General features: G+C 34.5%; 3 protein-coding genes across 6 annotated transcripts; 2 read left to right on the top strand and 1 right to left on the bottom strand.

Annotated features, from left to right (window-relative positions):
• Nucleotides 1-686: 686 nt before the first annotated feature.
• Nucleotides 687-1,732, top strand: LOC116003781. The gene has a single exon (XM_031243706.1). The coding sequence runs from the start codon at nt 765-767 to the stop codon at nt 1,566-1,568; it is 804 nt and encodes a 267-aa protein (XP_031099566.1). The 5' UTR covers nt 687-764; the 3' UTR covers nt 1,569-1,732.
• Nucleotides 1,733-7,087: 5,355 nt separating this feature from the next.
• LOC116004854 (AMSH-like ubiquitin thioesterase 2) lies at nt 7,088-12,834 on the bottom strand. Of its 4 annotated transcripts, none has more exons than XR_004094856.1 (9): nt 12,699-12,834; nt 11,284-11,593; nt 11,022-11,111; nt 10,389-10,451; nt 10,149-10,223; nt 9,526-9,588; nt 8,762-8,814; nt 7,751-8,227; nt 7,088-7,333 (listed from the first exon to the last, which is right to left on the bottom strand). XR_004094856.1 is itself a non-coding variant. In XM_031245032.1 (8 exons), exons 1-8 carry the CDS (start codon nt 12,804-12,806, stop codon nt 8,056-8,058), a joined length of 939 nt encoding a protein of 312 aa, XP_031100892.1. In that variant the 5' UTR covers nt 12,807-12,828; the 3' UTR covers nt 7,088-8,055. The 4 variants fall into 4 exon arrangements, 1 of the variants encoding a protein (XP_031100892.1); XR_004094855.1 differs by having other exon boundaries at nt 7,088-7,636; nt 12,694-12,828; XR_004094854.1 differs by having other exon boundaries at nt 12,694-12,828.
• Nucleotides 12,835-15,605: 2,771 nt separating this feature from the next.
• On the top strand, nt 15,606-19,438 carry LOC116004580 (ADP-ribosylation factor 2). Its single transcript, XM_031244691.1, has 7 exons — nt 15,606-15,740; nt 16,346-16,512; nt 16,864-16,934; nt 17,161-17,280; nt 18,530-18,648; nt 18,760-18,841; nt 19,018-19,438. Exons 2-7 carry the CDS (start codon nt 16,365-16,367, stop codon nt 19,021-19,023), a joined length of 546 nt encoding a protein of 181 aa, XP_031100551.1. The 5' UTR covers nt 15,606-15,740; nt 16,346-16,364; the 3' UTR covers nt 19,024-19,438.
• Nucleotides 19,439-22,151: the final 2,713 nt, after the last annotated feature.

Here is a 22,151-nt window from a genome sequence, read left to right as displayed (position 1 = left end):
TATATATATATATATATATATATATATATATATATATATATATATATATATATATATATATATATATATATATATATATATATATATTCAACCGATTCTCTCTCAATGAAACGCTCCAAAATCCAGCCTCTCCAAATTAACAAATCCCTACCACCTAAATCATCTCCTTCACGACTTCACCATCCTCCTTTGTCTTCCTCCGTCAACAACCATTGTCGTCATTGAGATGATTTAAACAGTAAGAATTTGCTAATTTGGGGATGCTAGATTCTTTAACGTTTCATTGAGCATATCTTTTTAGAATAATAAATTTGTAAATAGTAATATATCTGATTTATTTTATTAAAGATCGTGTAAAATATAATTATTATATATAAAATGAGACAAAAAGATTAAAAGTGACATTGAAAAGTATAAGGTAGAGTATTAAAGACAAGGTAGCCTCCCTTAGTCCATGAGTAGTTGTGAAATTGTAGCCCCATTAAATTAGCCACCCCTACTATCCCAAGTAAGAAACTAATTAAGAAAGAAAGAAAGAAAGTAATTAAGAATATGGAAAGAATGGAATCTTAATGCAATAAATTAATAATATTTTTGGGATTGGAAGCTTCATTGCAGGTAACAGGCCATACCAAACATCCGCCCACGACCAACCACCCAATATATACCAAACCTCATTTATTACAAACCTCATCCCTTCAACCCTTTATTATTTTCCTTTCATCCTTATTGAGAATCACAATCATCTTTTCCGGCCACACAAAATGGAAAGCGCAGTTGAAGATTGTCGCCGTGACGGCGAAGAAGTTTCCGACGTGGAACCGGCTCGGGAGCTTTTGTCTCAGTTAGAGCTTTCTCAGGGAGTTGATGGTGAAGAAATCGAGTACGAGGACGAGGAAAACGAGGAAGACGATGAAGACGAGGAAGAGGAAGAAGAATTTTCCTTTATTTGCCCCGGAGACGACGCCGCGCAGATTGCCGCCGAGGACGCGTTCTTCAACGGCCAGATCCGACCCGTTTACCCGCTCTTCAACCGAGATCTCCTACTGGGAGCCGCCGATTTTGACGGCTTGGACGAGAAGCCGCCGGTGGAGAATGTTTTCGTCGAAACCGCCGAGGTGACGTCATCCGACGCGGAAGCGCTATCCTGCGAGTGGTCGGGGAAGGCGGTCGTGGCGGCGGCTGGACCGGACGGTTGCAAGAAGAGCAACTCGACCGGGTTTTCCAAGTTCTGGAGATTCCGAGATCTCCTCCACCGGAGCAACAGCGACGGGAGAGACGCGTTCGTGTTCCTTAACAATCCGGCGCCGTCGACGAGCGCCGCCGGGAAGACGGAAGAGAAGTCCTCGCCGGGAAAAAAGACCGGCAAGGCTAAAGTCAACGGCGACTCCGCCGGAGATCAGAAGAAGAAGAAAAGTAAGAAACAACTTTCGGCTCACGAGCGTTACATGAAAAGCAAGGCGAAAGACGAAGATCGCCGGCGGTCGTACCTGCCTTACCGGCCGGAGTTGGTCGGGTTCTTCACCAACGTCAAAGGTGGTTTAACTAGAAACGTACACCCGTTCTAAGAACCAGACGTACTAGTTTAACCATAACTACTACAATTAGTTTAATTTTTTTTTTATTTTTTTTTTAGTTTTCTTATTGGAAATAACTTAAATTTTTTGATATGCTTATGCATCTTTGTAAATCTTGGTCAACTATATATGGCTCAATATTTTTGGAACTCTTATAACTCTTCTTTTTCTACCTCCATCACAATCCCCCAACTAACAATTCACGTTTTCAAGCTTTTATCGACAAACATTAAAAACTGTACTGTCTAATGGAGTACATAACGTAACGTATTAAATATGTAATTAATTATAACACGTAATATTTGATCTATTGACATTTTTACGATAACTTTTTTTTTTTCTTGATGTGTACAAGTAGTTATAACATATGTAGTAAATGTGTTTAATGGTTTTAATATCTAACCAATTTCACACAATAATAATCAAGGAAGGCTTACATCAAAGGGCTGGTAAGAAGTCAAAAAAAGATTTACTCTACTTTTTTCTTTTTGTTTTGGCTAAAGTGTCATCTAGCACCATGAACTATATCCAATTATTCATGCCGCACTCTAAACTTTCATATCGTATATATCGAGCCGCAAACCAAAATAAAAAATTCACCTAGAACTTTTAGCAGGTTTCTAGGTCTTCCTGCTGACATGGCGCAGATTTTCAAGTGATGTGACATTTCTTTTAACCTTTTTTTTTTGAACGAGCATTACTTTTAACCTTATGTTGTCCATGTAAGCATTTACGTATTAAAAATAATTTAAAAAAAAACAAAAAAAAACAAACAAAAAAAATTAGCATTTCTATAAATTTGGAAAATTGAAAAAATACTAAACAATAAATTAGCCAAAAAATATAAATTCTGAAAAAAAAATTGAAATATTGGAATTACAAAATTGAAAAGTATACATTACGAAAAAAAAAAAAAAGAGAATAAAATTCTGGCTATTTTAATATAATAATTTTGTTTTTTTTTTTAATTTTAAATATGTAAACGCTTACCTGGACAACATAAGGTTAAGAGAAATGCCACATCAGACGCCATGTCAGCAAGAAGACCTGAAAACCTGCTAAAAGTTCTAAGTGAATTTTTTATTTTGGTTTGCGGCTTGATATATACGATATGAAAGTTCAGGGTGCGGCATGAATAATTGGATATAGTTCATGGTGCTCGATGACACTTTAGCCTTTTGTTTTAAATGATAATTACGATCGTATCCGATTAAAAATTCTTTACATTAAATATGGCAATATATTAATAATATCAATTATCATCAACAAAAAAGTAGACTAAATTATATTATACCCTTAAACCATGAGAAGTATGTGGGAACCAACACTTTCTTGGTCAATTTCGTCTCACAAGGTCTTTCAAGTGCGGTCTGCAGATTTTTACACAACAGAATTTACTTAATACACACTCTCACATAATGACAGGTTTTCTTTGTCATCCAATTTTTCTTTTTTTTTTATTGCATTGTATTTTAAACTCAACTTTTTTTTTTTTTTTTTTGTTCACATAGTCTAGTATTAGTTGAGGACTAAATATGACAAACAATTTAAAAGGTAGGGTTGAATTTTGTAAAAGAAAATTTATAGTCAATGATGCAATGCAACGAAATTAATTAAAAGCCAATAATAGAATTAAATGTAAAAATGACATTATACTTGAAAGTTAAAACTAAAATTAACTCGAAATTACTCCTTTCACAAATAATGTATTTTCCATAGCAACCCATTTAATAAGTTAAAAGAAAGTAAAAGAAGTTATTCACTTTTTATGGGCATCAATCGAAAGATATATACTTTTATTGGACTATTATTAAAATCAATTGTTATACTATGGACCAAAGTATACTTTGTATTGTACGTGAACCAATTCAAAATGTATTCAGATTATGGGATATTTGACAATTAACTGATAGCTGATAGTTAATTGTGTTAACTAATAGCTGATAGCTGCTTGTGTTAGTTGATTTAACTAGTTTATTGTATTAGTTGTTTATAAAAACATGTTTGATAAATTAGTTGTTTATAATTAGCTGATAATATGTAAAATGACTAATAAAAACATAAGTGCAATGTTTTACTTATTTAACTATTATTAAATTAATTTTTTTTATTTTATATATATCATTTTTAAAATAGTTTTAGTGTGAGTTTAGGGTCAAATTGTAATTATTAAAAATGTGTAGGTTATGCTGCTAAATAAAAAATAAAATAAAAATGAAGCTAAGAGCATTACTGAAGTTTTAAGGATATTTTTCTGGGAAAGAGAAAAAAAATTGCAAGAGGGATGGTCGTGCTGGTGTGCATTGTGCACACCATTTGTGCCTAGTTGAACGGGTGCACTTCACGTGTTCGATTGGTGCGTGTACTTCACATGCCCAATGAGCATATAATACTACATTTTGACAACCTAATTCTTTTTTTGTTTCCTTCTTTTTCTCTCCCCTCTTGATCTTATATGGTTTGACAAAACAACAGTAAGAAGTAAATATGTCATTAAGGATGATGACTTAGATCTATGTAATGGTGTTGTAAATGGTGTTGTTTTGTGGTTCGATCTTGTAATCTTCCCTCATGGTGTCGTTCATTATGTATATAAGCTTGTGTTTGGAAGCCTGCAGAAATCATTTTTCGAGCTTCCCGTGTTTGGCTATACCTGGAAAACCCAGTCAACGGGAATCGAGTGGGGAAAATCACCCCAAAATGGCGGAAAATGACTTCCACCCAATTTGGGCGGAAGTCATTTTCCGCCGTTTCATTTCAAAGAAGAAGACGAATGTTTTCGGCGAGAAACTAGAGCGAGCTCTGGTTTCGCGTGGTTTCCGACGGAAATCGGGGTGGAATTTTTTTAATTAAAAATATTGTTTTTAATATTATTATAAATATTTTAATATTTTAAATAAAATAATAAAAATATATAATTATATAATTCTACTCATTTTTTCAAAAAATGAACCAAACACACAAAGACAATTTTCTAAAATACATCCAAGCACTGGAAATGAACCTATTGTCTGAAAAATGACTCATTTTCCAGAAGTCATTTTCCTGCTTTTTAAACACAACATAAGTTTTAACATAATTTTAGTTTAGAATTATTGAGTTTAGGGTGAAATTATAATTATAAAAAATGTGAAGGTTATGCTGCTAAATAAAAGAAAAACTTAAAATAAAAATGAAGCTAATAGCATCACCAACTAATGTTTTTTTTTTTTTTTTTTTCCTTTTGCTTTGATAGAAGATAGATGGGGTGAGTAGGAGAGAGAAGGATTGAAAGATAACATAAATAAATAAGTAAATAAAATTTGCATGAGGGGTGATTTTTGTGGGTCTCGTGGAGGAAGAAAAATAAAAGGATACGTCGACGTGTGCTACAACGTGCACTTCACGTGCCACATGAGAGCGCAATATTGCATTTTTTTGACAACCCATTTCATTTTTTTTTTCTTATTCTTTTTCTCTCCCCTCTTCATCTTATGTGGCTTGACAAAGACCTTGAAAAAATCTATTTTGGTGAGGATGCACTAAAACTCATTTCATTATTCTCCTCATTCTTGCCCGCAATAGCCTATGTTGGATTAGTTGAGGATGTTTTGTCGAGCCCTTGAGGTTAGAGATTCAACCTTTTGGGAAGAATTATTCTCTTCATTCCTCAAAAGCTTTAGAATTTTCAACGGAAAAACTCAACAGCAATGAAAATTAACAACAATGTCAAAAATCAAGGGCCAGATTTCAAAAATCACGTGTAATCTTGTGGCTATAGTGCAATAACAATGTCAAAAATCCAAGGCCAGATTTCAAAAATCACACGAAACCTCATGGCCATAGTGCGATCTTCACCAAAATCAACCAACAACAAAATCAATAGGGTCGATGACCTTGGCTAAAGACTATGGAACTAATCAATGGCAAGAAGTAGTGGTTAGTAGTTCTCTATCTAAATTTTAAATATGGCAGTAAGGATGATATGATGACTTAGATCTACATAATGGTGTTATTTTCCTAATTCTTTTTTAATTTTTGAAAAAGTTTTTAGAAGAGGGGATGACCTATGAGAAGTAGAGAAGAAGATGAGAAGATTTAGGGATAAAATTTCCTTTAACAAATGATCAAATTATATAACAATTGTTAACTATTGTTAAATTATTTTTAATTTTAGATGTATAAGTTTTAAAATAATTTAGAGTCTGTTTGGGTAGTCAAGTAAAATGAAGTTAAAGGAAAATATTCATTCTGGTTAACTGGAAAAAAAATTCTCAATTCGACAGAAAATGTATTCCTAATTTTTTAGTCCGAAGACATTTTCTAGATTCTTTATTTTTCATTTCTCTTTCATCTCTTATTTTTTAAGTAAGTTTCTAGATTATTATTATTATTATTATTACCACCTCCACAACCATCAAACCACCATAATTACCATCACCAACACCACCACACCACAGCACAACCACAACATCACCACCACCATCACGGCATCACCAACACTACCACCACAAACACCACCGCTACCACACGACGACCACCACCACCATCACTAACACCAACATCACTACCACACCACCATCTCCAACACCACTACCACACCACCACTACCACCACCATCACCACATATTATTATTATTATTATTATTATTATTATTATTATTATTATATGTTCATTTTCAGGAAAATGAACCAAAATGAAAAATGCAATTTCTTAACTTTCAGCTAAACAGAAAAGATAATTTTCTGACATTCAGCTAAACACCAGAAAATTAAAATATTTTCCAAATGAAAATCATTTTTTGAAAAAAAAAACATTTCAAACGGACTCTTACTTCTTGTTATTATTATTATTAGTTTAGGGTCAAATTATAATTATTAAAAGATGTGTATGTTGTGCTGTTAAATAAAAAAAAACTTAAAATAAAAATGAAGCTAAGAGCATCACCAACTAAATTTTTTGATGTTTTTTTCTTGCTTTGATGGGAGAGGGAGGGTGAATTGGAGGGTAGAGAAGGAAGGAGAGAGAAAAATAAAATAAAATTTGCACGATTGATAGTTTTTGTAGGTCTCAGGGAAGAAGAAAAATAAAAGGAAATGTTGACGCGTGCACTTCACATGCTCGATGGGAACGTATATTTCGTGTGCCTGACGGGTGCGTGTATTTCACGTGCGAGTACACGCACCCGATGGGCACAGAATACTACATTATTTTTGGCAACCAATTTCTTTTTTTTTTTCCCCTTTTTCTTCCTTTTCTCTCCCTCGCCATCTTATGCGGCTTGACAAAAACCTTGAAAAAAAAAAAACTTGTTTGTTGAGGATGCTCTAAAACCCATTTCATTATTCTCATCATTCTTCAAAAGCATTAAAACCTTCACAACTATCATTTTATGTACAAAGATGTTATTGTCTTTTTCTATTTATAATAGTAAGCATGATATCTCTTCGGCATTATAGAACTTTCCCGTAATTATATTTATTTGGCGTAAATTTTTATGCATGAAAAAAAAAAAAAAAAGCATCAAAGGTACTTCAAATGTTTTGGCATTTAATAATAAAGTCGAGGAGCAAAATCTGAAGAATCTTGAGCACAAATGAATTGGAGATGGTCCATCCACATGGGGCAGCTGATTCCGCTGCAACAATGCTGAGCCTCCCGCAGATCACAACAGCATATGCTACCAACAAAGGGACCATTTCACTGCTAAATTCAACAGAACTTGCCCCTTCTGCCTTCTTTGTGGTACCACCCCCTTCTCATTTACCATAGCCACCTGCCACCGTAAATCAATCAACCAGCACAGCATTCATGAATTGAAGCATGTGTTCCATCTCAACTAAAAGTCTAAGCTGATAGTTGGAATCCATATATTATATGTTCAACACCCCCCTCTCCCAACGTCCCGCTCTAAGCAACACATGGACAGTAATCTCTTTTCCTTCAAGCATGAGGTTGGCTTTGATATCAAATTGCTCCATCTTAACTAAAAGTCTAAAGTGATAGTTGGATTGTACATTTATGTTTATATATTATATGCTCAACGCTCTTGGTGCCAGTGTGCCACCCGAGCTGGTGGCTAGAGCAATGAACCACAAGAGAAGGCACCAAATGAGTATCAACGCATTGCAGTGAAACAATAGTATATGGTTCTAGGAAGAATTAAGATCCAAGAGCAAGTTGAGCAACGTACCCTCATCTTCTGTTCAAGTGCTGGTCGTCGGTGAGTAGATTGGTCCCCTCTCGAGCTCTTCTTTCTTTGACCATTTATTAGGCATGCCTGCCATGTCCTCCCAAATAGCATCCACACAAAATAAATCATTGAAGGATGCAGGCATAAGTTCATTATCCAATCTTAATCACACCATTCATATACTCCTATACTTTATGTTCTCTAGCCCCAAAATGGGTCAATTCATGTCAGTCATTATTTTGAGGGCATGACACCTCTACATCTGAAAAAAGCTACACTACATAGTACGTACGCATATGATTGCTTCATCTTAGGTCGCATATCTCGAGCCGAAGATTTTGATTAACATAGACGTTGGAGCAGTCCTCGTAAATGGAGCTTCCATCAGCTGGTTCTCTATGGGGATGAAACCCTTTTTCCGAGCAATCCTTGAGGACTCTCATCCCACCGTTTGATAATCTGAATATTCCATAATCCCTGAGATGTAAACAACTAAAGGTAAACATATAAACACGAAAACTCTAGAGCTTCTTTTTGAAAACACTCTAGAGCTTCTTATATGCAAAGTTGTTTATGTATTATATTGCACTATATTTAAGATGCCAAGACTTGGAACTATTTTACCATTGCGAATTGGGCTGAATCTCTACATCAAAGTATGTTTTAATCTTTAACTCGTAAATCTTAGTATACCCCAACCATAATTGCTCTGAAAACTCGTGTTTTAAAATGTTTGAAATTTTACTAATGTGAATTCACAGTACTTCGGCTGGTAGCTCGTCAAAACAAATTGCCAGGTTACTAAGGATGATTTATTAACCTATAACTGAGAAACTCTATCAAAGTTTTTTTTTTTTTTTGAATTCTACTAACTCTATCAAAGTTAAGATGGCTAATTAATTTTCCACATTGATCATGTTCTAATATTTAAAATAGAAAAAAAAACCACACGTTTTTTGGCAGTAATCTCTGTCTAAACTTCAAATATCGAGCAATGAACCAGAAAAAGACCTTGATTTGTCAGTTGGTGCCATGACAATGCCGACAGCCTCTGGGACCATTACCTTAAAAATTGAAAATCAGTAGGTAAGACATTGTTCTAAATGGAGAGAGAGAGAAGAAGAAGACAGAGAATTCTTTAAAGATTTTTATGTCCTTGATATACTAAGAAAATTCAACATCTTATGAATGCAATGAGTGATGCAATAATATAGGAAAAGATTTAATACTAGCTAATTTAATACACATGAACATCATATCATTGCCCAAGTCATTTTAGTACTTTGATGACGGGAAACCTAAAAGCCCCTAAAAGAATTCCATGAAACCAATAATAAAGCAAGAAATTAAGAGATACCCTCACGTTAAGTAATGACAAAACTCAAAGCAAAAATTGTCATTATTGATTGTTCCAGGGCTATTCTTACTAGAATATTCTGGTCCATAAGTTATTCAAAGGGAGATGATATTGGCATTTTTTTTTGTCAGTCCGCAATTTCCACCCCTATCTGTACACTCTGTGCACAAGGAGTTTTCATCACCTCTAATCAATTTTTCGAGCTTTGGGTCTCCCAATAACCCCCTATGTCTTCACCCTGCCGCTGGAACAAGACTTCCAGGGTGACCCTTGAACCATTGAGCTAAGCCCCGCAGGGCATGATATTGAAATTTTAGATAGTCCAAGTATCTAGATTTCAGAATAGATGATTTTGTCCTGCCTGCTATCATATTAATCAAGATTTTGCAATTACCAGAAACACAGGAGTAAGAGTTACCTGATATGAATATTGAGTGTGCAAATCAATCGATGACATGAAACAACTCTGAGACGGATGTGTCTGGAGACATAAACAGGGATTACATGTTACTGAATGCCCGCAAATAATAATGGCTCATAAAAGTTATGTTTCCAAGTACATCCATGTTAGATAAATATCTCAAATCAACATAGCTCTCGATATACCTTGATTTGTCCATTCAATTGTATTAAGCATTAAATTCATAGAGAGCCCTCAGTCTAGCATATCTTTATTAACTCTGTACCTCTCCGTCTCCCATATCCTAGTACTACAATGTTATCACTCTTTCTAGTGGGGCATCCAGAGGTGTACCTCTAAAAAATTTTAACCATCTTAATATATTTTCTCGCTCAGTTACAACAATCTTCCGGCTATCTTATGATATAAATGGGAAGCTACTAGTCACTGTATTGATAACCATAGGAGCATTGCATCTGAAGGTAATCCAATTACTGGACAACAAGAAAAGTAAAAACTTGCAGTCAATGTATCGAAGTTTTGCAAGTTTGAAGCCTGACAGGAAGTTGATCCAGAATATTTTCCAGAAAGACTTCCCAATACACAGAAAAAGAGAAATTGAGGAATTGAAGAAGACTTGCATGAATCCATCCAATTGGGAAAAGGCCCTGTTGGTTTTGTATGGAAAATATCTCCTCCTCATGTAAAGCTTGGCACTGTAAAATAAGTGCAGTTTGGCAATAAGCACTAGTCTCGTAAAATACTGTACATACATATATATCCATGCATCCATACATAAATATACATACATACATTCACACACACACATTCATATATTGAACCTTAAACAAGTAGCAGATCTTTCATATTCAGAGGCTTACAGAATTGGATTCTGATTCTTGCTTTGGTATTATCAGAGTGGTCACATAGAAGGTTCCTTTTTTCTGCATATATGTGAACGAAGAAGTTAGACCAGTGTGTAGTAACTCTTACCAAGTTGCAACATCTTCAACGAGAGAGAAGAAACACCAGCAGATATTGGCTAACGTAAAAAAAACGTTAAGCTACAGAATCCATGGTCTTGAAAAGACATGATCAAGCATCACTCCTATTCTTATATACTGTTTTTTTGCAAAAAATTATCAGCGAATCTCACTAAAAATAGTATCCCCTCCAGTGCAACATCTGTCGTATAATGACTTGTTAGGATCAAACGCTTACCACTACACCAAAAGTTATAGCTCGTAGCGAAGACGCAATTTTATTTCCTTATAGACCGCCATCACATTTTCGAGAGGCAGGATATTAGACTTAGACCTTTACCGGCCTCCGCTCAGCAATCCCCCTAGCAACCAATTGATGGACTTGGCCCTTTACTGGCCTCCATCCAATATGACTTTACATTCTTAGTCAAGATTTAGTTTTCTTTCATACAACAATTTAAGCAACCAACATATGTTTGGATTTGATACAATCTACTGGATAGAACATGCTGTGAATATCAGAGATCTTACCAAAAAGGCACCAAGAACTCCACAGGTCTCTAAATCCTTGCTGGTGTTACCACTGGCAAGGTCGAGAAACATATCCATCAACCGTGCTGGCTACGAAAATCCAAAAATGCAACATTACAATGCATTTCATTGTTATATGTGATTGAAGGCACACTGGTATTTTACTGCAATGGAGAAGAGAATGATGGTAGCTAGTGTGTGATAATTAGAACCGCTAATACAAATAACTACAAACAAGTCTAGTCGAGTTATAAATACATACTAATTGCACATCTTTCAGAGCTTTAGATGCTTCCTGTTCATTGCCTGAGGAAGTTGAAGGACTAGCGGATGAACCCGTGTCTGAGTGTAGCAAGGGTTCAGCTCCATACGGTAAAGTGTGCACAAGGGAGATTACAGGAGATGGCGACGATTGTGTAACTGTTTTTACATCAAATTGGTGACACACCCCATAAGCCATTAAGTTAATGGAAATAGGATTTAGGTTCGGATGCCACTGTGCCAGAACTTCCAAACGAGGTTGTGTAGCCTTTTGTTGTATGGTTATGCTGAAGTCTAGAAATCTACAAAGTCTGGAACAAACATTGGTTACCACAGCATTTAGCAATTTCAAACAAAACATAAAAAAAAAACAAATGTATTCAGCAGCAAGTTACTCTATAGCAGAATACAAAAACTAAATTTGAGAAAAGGTCTGTCCTGATCTATTGTCCCTCACACATTTCTAGGAAGGAAGTGCATATTCTATATAAAATTTGCATTCACAGTTCCTGTGCCCTTAATACAACTATACAAACACCCCTATTTGATCAGTGCTCTATCCTTATCCTTTGCAAAATTCATTTCCTTTTTGATACAAGGGAGTGCGAAGGGCTAGCTCTTATTATCGCAAGTATATCCAACTCACTGAGTATAACTGATAAATTCATAGCCCGAATATATACACTACTGTTGCAATTCCATCCACAAATATTGATGAATCTTAGCGTTGCACTATGCTTACTTCCGAGTAGATCACCCATCTTGGGGGCCAAGCACGCTTAACCACGGAGTTCTTTGGTTATCTGGTTGTCGTATCCTTCTTATAACAAATTGGTGATAAGTAGGTGGGCATTAAATATTTAATAACATCCCTCCATGGCCACAGGGCCACGTCTCGAATCGAGCAGGGGCTGAACTCAGCCAACCCGGCCGATGCCAAACAAATATCTCTTGGCTCTTTTGTCCTTCCGGACATCCATACAAAGAAGATTAGCATGACCATGATATATGGATGACAAGCAAAAATCTTAGCTCTTTACAGTTATTCTCAATTTCAATATTTTCTTCAAAAGCTAAGATTTTAATTTCATTTCCAGCTTTTACTTTCCAGAATCACAATTCTTGAATTTTAAAACTGATCATCAAGCAAGAGCAAAAGCTCAAGCATCTTAGCATTTACATCAGTTCCACTACTCAACTTATTATTTGATGTAAATAAATCTAAATTACTATTATTACAATTGAAGCTAATCTCTCCAAAGGTCAAAGAAATTAAAAAGAAAGAAACAAATAATAAGATGGAACTATATGGATTTATGGAAAGAGTGAAGAAATAGGATGCATAATGAAAGTAGCTGAAAGATGATTACAATTATGTTGCAAATTACAGAAGAAAGAATCGAGTCAGAACCTTACCTGGCTCCGGCTATGGAGGGGCAATTCTCTTATTCTCCGCTCTCTGGATTTTCCCCTTACGTGTTTTCCACTCCCTGCAGTTTTTGAAGGACAGGATAATAGTGGCATGTCGTTTTCTAATTACTCCAGTGTTAAGTTGAAATATAAAATGATGTACAAAATTTCAATTAATCTTGTAGTTGTAGTGGTGAGGTTATGGGATGCTGTAGGTAAAAAAAAAAAAAAAAAAGGGGATAAAAAGTCAAATACATTCTTGAAAAGACAATTTATCCCTTCAACTAAAAAAAGAAAAAACTTTAATTAGGTACTTGGACTACTTGCCAAAGCTAGCAGTCCAATTAGATTTTTTTTGGATACCTTGTTAATATCTGCTCATATACTTTCTCAACCTACTGAAGCCCGAACCCATGATCTCCCACTTGAAAAAATCACTTCATGCCGCTTGACCACAAAATCTCTATCTGTTCAAGGTTAAAGGGCCTCCATCATGAGTTCCACGCAATGATTTACTCATTAACCACCAAGAAACCTATCACCATTGATCAACTCAATGACTACCTAACTGCACATCAAATTATCTATGTAGATGACGTTTCTCTGGATGCTCCAGCCCCATCATCAACACTTGTTGCACAAGAAAGGCCAACCACTACCAATCCGCAGTAGCAGTAGCCTTTTACACAGCCCCGTGGTCGTGGTCGAGGTCGTAGTTGTGGACTTGTGATTTTACTTGTGACGTTTCTCTCTCCATTTTTGTTATTTACAGATTTTACATGTGATTTTGCTATGTTCATGCATGATATGAGTGAGTAATTAGTTTATGGACTTGGATTATAGTTGTATAATTTAGCTTATTGTTCAAATTGTGATTATTGCATAAATGATTTAATTTTTAACATAGAGTTCTTTGAAATTATGAAGGATTTGTGCTAGAATATTGTTAATGTCTAGTGTACACCATTTATTAGAATGCCCTTTGAGGAATATTGGCAACAACAAAGTTGGGTAAAGATTATGAGTTACTACTTACACAGTTACACAATTCCTATTTTCCACTATGAAAATATGGGAAATAAAGGAGATTTTGATGTTTTGTGTGCTTGACGACTTGTGATTGATACATCATGAAGGTGTGTCAATTCCTTATCATAGTCCTTGTTTAATTGATCATGAGAGTAGCTTGTAGATGATGATTCCTATGTGCACCCCATTAATTTATTGGTTATGTGTTTTACCCCCAATCCTATATGTTCGCTTGCATTTAGAAGATTGTTGTCCCTAACTTGAGTCATATTTCCCTTATTTAGTATTTAATTCTAGTCTAGTTTATATGTGCTAGTTATATTTTGTTTAGTTGTTATTGCTCCTAATGTGTTATGGATTGCTTAGCTTCTAGCGAAAGGTTAGTGTCTAGTTGATTGTAATTGCATACTAGGTGCCATAACCCTCAATCCCGAGAGAACGGTATAATCCACTCTCTTAAAGTTGTGAAAAAGATAACATTACACTTTGATGTGCTTGAAGCTGGTGAAAAAGATCTTGAAGTCAATGTCTCAACAATGACATAGTTGGACAAACTACAATTATTCTTCTCTCACTCAATTTCATAAAATATTGAATACTGCGAAGCTACATACTATATACACTTCAACTGTCAAAGTAGAAGCATATATAGTTTCGCGATTGAGTTCCTGTTCACAAAGTTTGCTAAGCAACAAACTAAAATAGAGACTGAACTATGTTAACGTATAATCATGGTGGAGTTGATTTCTCTGTTGACCTTTGCTACCTTGTGATTCAAGAGTTTCATAAAAATCTAAGGTTCCAAACGCCATTTTAGAGTGGAAAAGAACGATATATAATGGGTTAAATAATAAAGGAATAAAGTAAATAGAGTTTAAAATAACAAATAAAGTAAATACAAAAAGACATGTGAATATCCACGTGTAACGATAATTAGTAGCAGTAGCCTTTTACTCAACCTCATGGTCGTGGTCGTGGTTGAGGACGCAGTCGTGGTCGAGGACGCGGTCGTGGTTATGTTTCAAAGTGTCAAATCTGTAACAAACTTAGTCATACTGCTCTACCGTGTTACTAGAGCTACTTAGATACTCCTATTTCTCAGGCAAATCTAACATATGCAGGTGATCTAGCTGCTGCTCTGTTTTCTCATAATTGACTTCATGATACTGGGGCTACACATCGTGCCACTCCAGACTCTTATTCTTTGCAGAAAGTAGAAACCTATACATTCAACGCCACTCTTCGAGCCGATAATGGTACAGGTTTGAATATTTCTAACATTAGAAACACTTATATATCATCTACTTTGCGTTCACTTCAGTTACAAAATATTTTACATGTTTCCCATCTAACCAATTCTCTCTTGTCTATCAAACATTTTGCCACAAACAATAATGTTTTCTTTGAGTTTCATCCATCATTTTTTGCCGTGAAGGACATCACCCCCAATCAAATTCTATTTAGAGGAGAGAGCTCAATGAGGTTATACAAACTTCTGGTACAAAATCCCATGCTATTCGTCACATCCAAAGCGTAATAAGAAGTTTGGCACAACCGTTTTGGTCATCCCCACTCTAGAGCCATACATACAATTCTTCTACGTCATTGTCTTGTGTCAAAGTCATCAAGTGATAGTAGTAATTATCTTTGTTCTGCCTTTTAATTAGAAAAATTCTCACAATTTTTCTAAAAGATTCACAACATCTAGTTATTCTATTTTATATTTAACTTACAATGAGTTTGATAACCCAATTAAAATATTAGGTATAGTTTAATGATCTAATTGACCATTATTCCTCTTTTTAAAATTATTTCAAATTATTAAAGTTTTAACAAAAAAGTATTGATCAAAATTGACTAAAATAGAATAATAGAGAGGCCAAATTGATAATTTGCCAATATTTATTACCTCTGGCTCTCCGATTCTGAGCCTCCAATATTACGCGTTAATCTCAGGCTTCAGCTTCACCCCTCTTGCTCTCTCTCTCATCAGATCCCTCTTCCAAAAAGTTTTCTCAGGTAAATAGCAGTCATCACTTATACATACAGATTCATATATGCTGTCTTTAGATTTCTTATATTTATGCAGCTATTTTATGATTGTTTTCTTTAGTATGCTTCTCTCAATATCAATTTGTTCGTGATTTCGTAAACTGCATGTGTTTGGTAAAAAGGCTAGATGCTTCGCTTTTATTGAAATAATTGGTACTTTTTTTTAATCAAAAATCAGCTGAATTTCGGTTTCCTTTGAGGTTCGTCACTACCAGTTTAGAGCTTGTGATTGCTGATGAATTTTACGTGGAATTTCTCTTGAAGTTTTTTTGTTTTACTGTCTGATCTGAAGATCGATGAAAGATAGCACTGTGATCTCTGAGATTTTGTGTAATTCTGCTTTTGTAAATTGTAATTGTAAGTTGAAGATAAGATCCATCAAAAGCTGGTTAATTATTGTCTAGCCGTGTGTATGTATTAGAGTGAACTTTCATGCTTTATGCATATTTATTTGATCATTAAATCTATACATGTCCTACATCTCTGATCTGCCTATGCAAGGGAAGATTTGATTTTTTAATAATGTTTTAGCTCTGAGGATTTGGCCTTGGTTTTGATGTAATGGTTTGCAGGGGTCATCGGCAAGGAGAAATGGGGCTCACCTTCACCAAGCTCTTCAGCCGGCTTTTTGCCAAGAAGGAGATGCGTATTCTAATGGTTGGTCTTGATGCAGCTGGTAAGACCACTATTTTGTACAAGCTCAAACTTGGAGAGATCGTGACTACCATCCCTACAATTGGTATCCTCTCTTGCCTAAATTCTTTTTGAAGTTTCTTTTCTTTTGAATGGTTATGTATGACTCTGACGTGCTTCTTTATATCCACATTCTAAAACATGAGAAAGCTGATTGTTTCTTGATATGATATCTTGGTTTTCATGCGGTACCAAAATATAGTTCTTTTTTCTTTGGTGTAACCCTGGGAATTCATTAATTTTCACCTTTGTTCTACCTTCTTTTATGTGATGTGTAAGTTAGTTGCATACAGCGCAGTTTCATTGATGTCAAATCTGCTTGTATCAAAATGATGAGTGATCTGTTCCAATTATGGTTTTTTGTCTTCAACAATCAATACTGACTGATTTTCTACAGGTTTCAATGTGGAGACTGTTGAGTACAAGAATATCAGCTTCACAGTTTGGGATGTCGGGGGTCAGGACAAGGTACATTTACTTTGTTTTCATCTCTTTACAATAATTTGTGGCAGTAAATTATATATATTAAATGTCGAAATTGATCTATTATTTGGAGAGAGAGAATGATAAACATCTTTCGATTCTTTCGGCTTTTGCTTCCTTTCATGGGGTCTTCCTTATCTTCCTTGTTTCATGGTATCGCTAGCATTTCTTATAAATCTCTTCAATATCTCTACATTTTCCCTTTTTCCAGATCCGCCCATTGTGGAGGCACTATTTCCAGAACACTCAGGGACTTATCTTTGTTGTTGATAGCAATGACAGAGACCGTATTGTGGAGGCAAGGGACGAGTTGCATAGGATGTTGAATGAGGTATGATTCCTTCCACCTTCTTTGTATCCCATTATATTGTTGCAAGAAAACACATTTCAGCTTCTGAAGCTTGTAACTCTATGATTCATAATCACTTAATATGAAGCTCAGAAGATTCTTCAGTTATAAGATAAAATTAGTGATATTGATTAACACTTAATAAGGGCAATGGCCATTTCTAACAGAGTTTATATCAATGTATATTGGGTTTCACCAAGAGTAATTGATTATCCCCACCCTTTAGAGTTCTAAAGTTGTGAGCTTATTTAAAAAATCTAATTGTTTTTGCTATTGATATGATTTATTTATATGATCTTTTTTTTTTTTTCATATTATCAATTATTACACAATGTTGTAAGCAGGCATGAATGCATACGGATAGAAATAATTAGTGCCATGTCAAAATGGTTTGTGCCATAAGGTTTTACTTCTTCAAAAGAGCATCTTTGCATTATAAATGTGTCTTTTTACTCTTTAAAAGTAGGAGTAAGGAACTGCTAAAGTACCTGTGTGTGATGGGGTGGAGTGTGTTTGTTAAAAAATTATTGGTCTAGAAAGAAACTCCTCTGGTGACTCTTTCATTGTAACTTTGTGCTGTGCATTGCTGTGTAGATAATTATTATTCCTATTTTACTATGGACCTGTTTGTTATGATGGTCTAAAAATAATTTCATTTTGTGTGTCTTTCTATAAGCTTTTGCATTGCTCATGGTTCTAAAGTTAAAATTAATTTAAATAGATCGTCCGAGATGGGCCTTTTCAAGTGACGGGGGAACTATAATTATTGTTACTGACCTGGCTTAGCATAAATTTGTTTTGGGTTTCATGGGTATCCATGCATGGGATTATTGGACTTTACCTGAATCAATACTGGACAGAACATCAAGGCTTTAAGTCCAGAAATTTTGTTGGCTAGTGGATTTGAGTGATTGATTATTAGGTGGATGCCTAAACTGCCATCCACCAAAGGTATTGGTATTAACAGGAAAAAAAAAAATTTATATTTATGGATTAAATTGGCCTATAGTTTTCCTAAGAAGCCTTGTGCTGTGCTACAACTGCTGTAAAAGAGCTTAAAATATAAGTGAAATTCCAGTTTTGATGGTGGTGAGCGGTCTTATGAATTTTGGGAGAGGAAAAACAAATAGAACTCAACAATTTCTTTTTTCAACATAGAGGGAAATCAGGTTTTCTTGTGTTTGAGGTAAATTTATGCGTCTAACTTTACTGTTGTTACTTCTTACTCAAGGATGAACTTCGTGATGCTGTGCTACTTGTATTTGCTAACAAACAAGATCTTCCGAATGCAATGAATGCTGCTGAGATAACCGATAAGCTTGGTCTCCACTCTCTCAGGCAGCGCCATTGGTAAAGTTTCTAACAGTTGGATATTGTTACTTTCTGATTTTTTCTTTCTCAAGTTGAGTGCATCTAATTTTTTTAATTTTTTTTATTTATTTTTATCTTTGCTATTTCCAGGTACATCCAAAGCACCTGTGCAACCTCTGGAGAGGGTCTTTATGAAGGGCTTGATTGGCTTTCCAACAACATTGCTAACAAGGTAACACAAATGATGCACCCCCCCCCCCCCATCCTTTCCCTCTCTCTCTCCTTCTCACACACAAAGGGAGAAATACTGTTGATAAAATGGTGATGCATAGCTTTGCTTCAGTCTTCGTGCAACAAATTAATATTACTTGTGTTAAAAAATTTCTTACTTTGATGCTTTATGTACAGGCATAAAGCAATTGAGAGCTCATGTGGGTTGATATCCTGGATGCAGGCAGGTTTTTATCTAGTCTCTTTCTTTCTTTTCCCCTAAAAGTTGGTGTGGCTATGGACACCGTTTTAAAAGGCACTTTGCATGTCAGGGACTTCTGAAATGGCTTTGTAATACACTGGTTGGATATATATATATATAAACAATGGCTAGCTTCTTATTAACATTGTTGGATTAATGGTTAAAGACTTGAAATAGACGCCTCGCCCTGTTCTCGATGTCATTGGTTATCAATGTTGTGATATTCTCAAGTGTTTTGGGATTTATAAGTCTTTTGTTAGACAATGTGATTTATTTATCATTGTTAATTTAAGGGCAAAGTACAATTTTGGTCCGTCAATCATTCGATATGTTGAAATGTAAGAATTGTTTTTTAATTAGTTTAAGTGTGGTTCTTCCATTGTCACATTTTGTTTGTCATGTTAATTCGACGCAGCTCACTTGTCTCTATAACTGTCAAGTTCTAGGTCAGGCTATCTGTATTGAAAATGCCCTGGCTCATTAAATAAGCCATTGTCATCCTTGAGATAACTTTCTAGTAAATATGCGGAAAGGAAGATAAATGAAATAAGTCAATAACAATAAATCGCTTGTGAAATTTTAGTTGAGAATAACGTTATTGATTTTTGTTAGGCAAGAGGTTGAATTGATAATTCATTTCACAATGAAAAAATGGTCAAATAACCTCAAATAGAAGAGTAATTAAATAGGTCCATTGAACTACAGGCAAAAGAGTAATTAAACATTTGACCGGTTTCGGTTCTAAATCGACGGTTCTAAATGGTTCTAGTTTTGCAATTGGCAATTCCGGTTTGAATCGATTTTTTTTTTTTTTTTTTTTTGTAAATTCTATTTTTAATTTTTTAAATAATTCAAATGCAATAATTAATTTTTTTTTTGAAATTTCTTTCATACTGCAATTTTTAAACAATGGTTACATCAAATATTTAAAATTTAAAATTAAACTAAAAAAAATAAAAATAATTGTGGAGTTGCACTTAATTTTACCAATATTAAGTTGTCTATGTATCTTATTGAAATTTCAATAAAAATCAAAATATACTAGTTATCTTACCTGTTTTATGTTATATTTTTAAAGAGTCATTGGCTTCCTCTTTGGTAGCATTCTTCTTTCCAATAATCGGCAATTTTGGTTCCCAATTTTATCAAATTGGAACCGAAACCTTTACGCTCCAGTTTGGTTGCTATAGTGTGAAAATAATAGTTAGGCTTGATATTGCTTCTTTAATATATATATATATATATATATATATATATATATATATATATATAGGATCGCGTTCAAATGCGTACTGGCCGCCCAGGAGAGAAATGCGGACGAATCACAACGCGACACGTGTCCGGAATGTAGTTGCACCTAACGTTATAACTAGGTGCACGTCATGTTATAACTAGGTGCACATAGGTGCACCCAGGTGCATAAATGTTAACAAGGTAAATTACTTGCACATGCAAGTGAAAATAGGTGCACACGTGCAAGTAAAATGTATTACAAGTGCAAGTATATTGTACAATGAGCATCAATACTAAGTGCACCTAATATTATAACTAGGTGCACTTAATGTTATAACTAGGTGCACATAGGTTGCAACCAGGTGCATGAATGTTAACAAAGTAAATTACTTGCACAAGTGCAAGTAAAATGTATTGCAGATGCAAGTAAAATGTATTACAGATGCAAGTAAAATATATTGCAGATGCAAGTAAAATGTACAGTGAGCATCAATACTAAGTGCACCTAATGTTATAACTAGGTGCAACCTATGTTAAAACTAGGTACACTTAGGTTGCACCCAGGTGCATGAATATTAACAAGGTAAATTACTTGCATTTGTAAGTGAAAATATTTGCGAAAATAGGTGCATGAATATTAACAAGGTAAATTACTCGCACTTATAAGTGAAAATAGGTGCGAAAATAGGTGCGCTTGTAAGTGAAACTAGGTGCACCAAAGTTCCAGTTATTTACGAAAATGCCACCGCGTCATTTTTTAAAATTGCATCTGATTTGTTGATCTGGACACGTGGACGGCTGTGGAGCGTTCTCATTTCCTACCTGGGCGAGAGTTCGCACGAGAGTGCAACCCTATATATATATATATATATATATATATATATATATATATATATATATATAATTTTTTTTTCGTTAAAGCAACATAATCGATGAAGACATATTCTTGTAAGAGGATGTCTTCTTTTCACTCAGATTTTACCAAACAAAATGAGGTCATGGAGTTTGCCCATAGCCTCAGTCTTCATCATGAGGAAGATGTTTGCCATGGTGCCTGGTCATAGTGTCTATCATGAGGAAGATGTTTGTCAAATCTACGCGACCTAACTACAAAATTGTTGATCAGAAATATAACTACACTTGAACTTTAAACGATAGGACCATTGTCCAAACAATTGATAATGAAGACACCCCACCAGCTCCAATTGAACAAGTTTACACATCGTTCTAAGAATTTTATCAATGCACGAAAATTTCTAAAGAAATTTGTAAGTTAATTTTTACCATATCATTATAACAATATCTATTGTATTATTTATCCGCATCTTCTATTGACAACAATTGTCAATTTGTCATTGACAAACTCCCAAAACAATTTGTTTTAACAATGAACGGAAATAAAAAATCAATGACATCATTGTTGTTGATGAAAAGTAAGTTTCCCGCACTATTACTCTTATTAAACTAAATTAAACAAGTTAATAGCTATAACAAAAAAATAATACATTACATATGCATTTCTTTAACTTAGAATTAGGTGTTTACAATGCCTTTATTCAAAAAGATTTTATTCATTATCAATAAATTAAATAAGAGAAATAATTCCATTAGTTATATTGTCTTTATTTTCTCTAATTCAAGGATTCCTTACATTCAAATTCATTAAAATTGATTATATTCACTACATTGCCCATTGTCTTCTTTTTACACCATCTTGTAATTAAATATCAAAGTTATAATACAAAATAATATTATATATTTATTTACCAGGTATTTTATTAATACTATGAAAAAATATAAAAAGTAGTTTGAAGTCAATCATATTAACTACTTGGGC

The sequence above is a fragment of the Ipomoea triloba genome, chromosome 14, assembly GCF_003576645.1.
Source record: "Ipomoea triloba cultivar NCNSP0323 chromosome 14, ASM357664v1".
Taxonomy (NCBI): domain Eukaryota; kingdom Viridiplantae; phylum Streptophyta; class Magnoliopsida; order Solanales; family Convolvulaceae; genus Ipomoea; species Ipomoea triloba.
Note: the sequence above shows the minus strand (reverse complement) of the source record. Positions and strands in the feature narration are given on the sequence as shown.

Coding starts and splice junctions, on each gene's coding strand:
- LOC116003781 (XM_031243706.1), top strand. CDS start 765: ATGGAAAGCGCAGTTGAAGATTGTCGCCGTGACGGCGAAGAAGTTTCC.
- LOC116004854 (XM_031245032.1), bottom strand. CDS start 12,806: ATGCCACTATTATCCTGTCCTTCAAAAACTGCAGGGAGTGGAAAACAC. Junction 11,594..12,693: donor CATAGCCGGAGCCAGGTAAG/GTTCTGACTCGA, acceptor TGTTTGTTCCAG/ACTTTGTAGATTTCTAGACT. Junction 8,815..9,525: donor ACACTCAATATTCATATCAG/GTAACTCTTACT, acceptor TCAATTTTTAAG/GTAATGGTCCCAGAGGCTGT.
- LOC116004580 (XM_031244691.1), top strand. CDS start 16,365: ATGGGGCTCACCTTCACCAAGCTCTTCAGCCGGCTTTTTGCCAAGAAG. Junction 16,513..16,863: donor GACTACCATCCCTACAATTG/GTATCCTCTCTT, acceptor GATTTTCTACAG/GTTTCAATGTGGAGACTGTT. Junction 18,649..18,759: donor TCTCTCAGGCAGCGCCATTG/GTAAAGTTTCTA, acceptor TGCTATTTCCAG/GTACATCCAAAGCACCTGTG.